General features: G+C 49.4%; 1 protein-coding gene across 1 annotated transcript; it reads right to left on the reverse strand.

The window, feature by feature from the left end:
• Nucleotides 1-2,624: 2,624 nt before the first annotated feature.
• LOC107125028 (angiogenin-like) lies at nucleotides 2,625-3,351 on the reverse strand. Its single transcript, XM_015428504.1, has one exon. It carries the CDS (start codon nucleotides 3,314-3,316, stop codon nucleotides 2,870-2,872), a length of 447 nt encoding a protein of 148 aa, XP_015283990.1. The 5' UTR covers nucleotides 3,317-3,351; the 3' UTR covers nucleotides 2,625-2,869.
• Between the last annotated feature and the right edge of the window lie 134 nt (nucleotides 3,352-3,485).

Here is a 3,485-nt window from a genome sequence, read left to right on the forward strand (position 1 = left end):
ATGTTGGATTGCAAGTCTTCAAGGCGCAGATTTGCTTTTTCCCCCCTATCGTAATCTCCACAAGATGTGATTCTGCCGGCATCATGACCCTTTCTCTCCCCCCCCCCAGTTCTATCACTCAAGCTTTTCATAGCAGTGGGAAAGTATCTCCAAGATGGTAACAGGCATAGTAACTGTAGATCAGCTACTTGAGCAAATTCCTGTAATCCTCCTTGAGTCCCAGTGAGAAAGGCTGAATATAGCAGTAAAGGTGGAGTGACCACTCTAGGATTCATTTGTGCAGTGAACATACCCAGTGCTATCATAGACGCAATCTCCACTTCTGCCACAAGAGGGTGCAGAACTGATTACATTGGTGCCCCAGGGAAGATAATTTGAGGGCAATTTTGCTGCTGTGACATTTCCCACCCCCAGGAGTTCACCTCCTGGTACGGGCCTTCAAATTGCCCCTTGGCCTCATTCAGCTCCTGGAGGCCACCATGGCAATCTATTTATTTGTTTAAGCCCTTTCCATATTCCACTACTTTATGAGGCTCTTGGGGTGGAGTACAATAAAGTTTATAGGCAATTTTTTTTTAAAAAAAAGCCCACGAAAACGCAATGAAAACTAACAGCAGTAAGAGCACTACTAAGAGAACAGCACGAAAAAAAATCTTGTTGATTCTATTCTGTGAAATGTGAGAAAGCACATAAGAAGGAGATCGGGTCATGCAAAGCAACCCAAATGCTGAGGGTGAAAAATGCCCACGTCAACATGGAATTATTTAAGTGAAAAGACCAAGCATTTCACAGGCAAGGATTTTATGCGTTGGATTGTTATTTTTAGTCTTGCTTGGAAAACGTGACACAGTGGTATGGTTCCTACGAGTGGGTGGTGCTGTTGCGCATCAGAGTATTTGGACTAGTTCTGTATTGTTTCTAGTTGTTTGTCTTTGTTCTTCAAGGGGGAGTTGACTGTTCAACCATCATTCAGCTCAGTGCGAAAGGCCATTTGAAAACAATGGTTGCCAACCTCCAGGTGAGGCCTGGAGACCTCCTGGACTTACAACTGGCCTCCAGACTATAGAGAACAGGTCCCCTGGAGAAAAATGGTTGCTTTAGAGCAGAGGTGTCAAACTCATTTGTTACGAGGGCTGGATCTGAAATAAACGTCGCTTTGTTGGGCCGGGCCACGTGTGCCATAAAATGTAACGCCAGGTACCGGTGATAGAAACCGTATAAAGGACAGCAGCTGGTAAGCTCTGAGTGGGTGTATCCTCACTGCAAGGCCCCCTGGGCTGGGAGGGGGGTGCAAGAGGAAAACCCACAGAGGTGAACTGGAGAGGCAGCAGTGCAGCACTGGGCGGATGCTCCCACGATGCTTGGCTGCTGCAGACGAGGTCTTATATTTGACACCCCTGCTCTAGAGGGCAGATGATATGGCATTATAACCCCCGCTGGAGTGCCCAAACCCCTCCTTACCCAGGCATGCCCTCCCAAATCACAAAGAATCACCCAACCTGGAATTGGCCACCCTCCTGAGAACCATTATTAAAGTCGGTTTCCTTGAACAGGTGTGCTACAGTAGCTTAACATTTGGGAGATAGCGACACAGCACAAAACAGACATACAAAATCCAGCTACTATCCTAGTAGCAGACCTCCACAGAGCTCTTTAGAAAATGACCTCCCCACACATGTCTAGGGGCACCGGAGGCTAGTTGTTGGGGTGATTGGAGGGAATGGCACAAAGCGGGACACCGTTTTAGGAGACAAAGTACTGGGTCCTAGTGGCAGACCTCCACAGAGCTCTTTAGAAAAAGACCTCCCCACACCAATGTTCCCTCTAAGTTGTGGAGTCTTGTGAGCAAAATTCTCCTTTGTGAGCTGCTGGCATTAAAGTTGTGAGCGAGTGATTTGGCTACTGCATCAATTTGCTTGCTCTGGAGCCCTCCTCCCTGAGCTAAGACAGAAATGTGTAAGCTGGAGGCTAAAATTCTGTGAGCTAGCTCACACTAACTCAGCTTAGAGGGAACACTGTTTGTGAGCTACGGGCCTTAAAGTTGTGAGCGAGCGATTTGGGGACTGCATAAATCAGTTTGCTCGGGAGCCGTCCTTCCTGAGCTAAGACAAAAATCTGTGAGCTGGAGGCTAAAAAACTGTGAGCTAGCTCACACTAACTCAGCTTAGAGGGAACACTGCTCACAAGGTAGCCTCGGAAGACTAATTCCCTTTTGAAGCCGTCCATGCTTGTAGCTGCCACCACTTCCTGTGGCACTTCCTGTGGAGGCTAAATAGCTGTGAGCTAGCTCACACTCAGCTTAGAGAGAACACTGACTGGAGCACGTGTTTGTTCATGTGCTCCTTCTCCTTAGAACAGCCAGGTTCAAGTCCAGTGCCACCTTAGAGACGGAAAAGATTTTCCGGGTTACGAACTTTGGAGTGTCAAAATTACCTATCTGATGAAGGGAGCTTTGACTCTTAAACGTTTATACCCTGAAAGCTTTGTGCTTCCGGATGAATCTGGCTCTTCTAGTGCAGACCAACACGGAAACATCTTTTCTGCTTTTCTTAAAACATTATTTTTTTCCCTTTCAGTCCTGGGCAACCAAACACAGTCACACTGACATGTACAAGAATACCATAAAGCTTTGCAAATTTTATTATGTTCTCGATTTACACAAACCGTCTCTTCACAGGTGAGAAAGGCAGCGTGCTCAGGATCCTGATTCTGATAGCAAAAGAAGAGGAGGGGAAGGGTTACAGGGAATCCCCGGTGAGGAAAAGAAGCCATAGCTACCCAGGAAGGTTTAAACCCCCCCCCAGACGATGCTGAATGCCACAGGGAGGCCGTGCCATTGGTTTAAGCCACACGATTCTTCTCCTTGGCTTCAGACAGTGGTCACGATCTGGCTCTCATCGTAATGGACGGGCCAGCCGTCTTCACAGCCGATGACAATGTACCTGGGCGAGGTATTCTCCTTGTACTCACAGGGCGGGCGGGTGGAGCCGCCCCTCAGGGTGCAGGTGGTAACCCGGAACGGCTGCCGGCTGCGCTGCAGCTGCCCGCTGGGAACCCCCCCCTGGCCGCACACTGCCCGGATCCGCCTCTTGGAGCCATGGATAAAGGTGTTCGCTTCCTTGCACTCGGGTTTGGTGAGGCCCCGGCTGCGCATCAGGCCGTCACAGTACCGGCCGTGGAAACTGCTCCTGGGATCGTCCCGGTGCTGGTTCAGGAACTTCTCGTAGCGGGGGTTGTTGCCGCCGGAGGATCCGGGCAGCAATTCGGCCACCAGCAACAGGAGCAGGAAACAACACTTGCCTCCCAAAGGCCTCATCTTGTCCTCCACTAACAAGAAGACAACTAAAAAGAGAACATGGTGTTAATACCGCTACATCACCACTAGAGGGGGGACTGCGATACTCAGAGTGCTGGTCAAGCACACAATCAACATGGCTCCCCTTAGGCCAAAAACAGGTATGGCCTCACGTACAGAATTGGATGTC

This window comes from Gekko japonicus, unplaced genomic scaffold, assembly GCF_001447785.1.
Source record: "Gekko japonicus isolate JY-2015 unplaced genomic scaffold, Gekko_japonicus_V1.1 scaffold11637, whole genome shotgun sequence".
Taxonomy (NCBI): Eukaryota; Metazoa; Chordata; class Lepidosauria; order Squamata; family Gekkonidae; genus Gekko; species Gekko japonicus.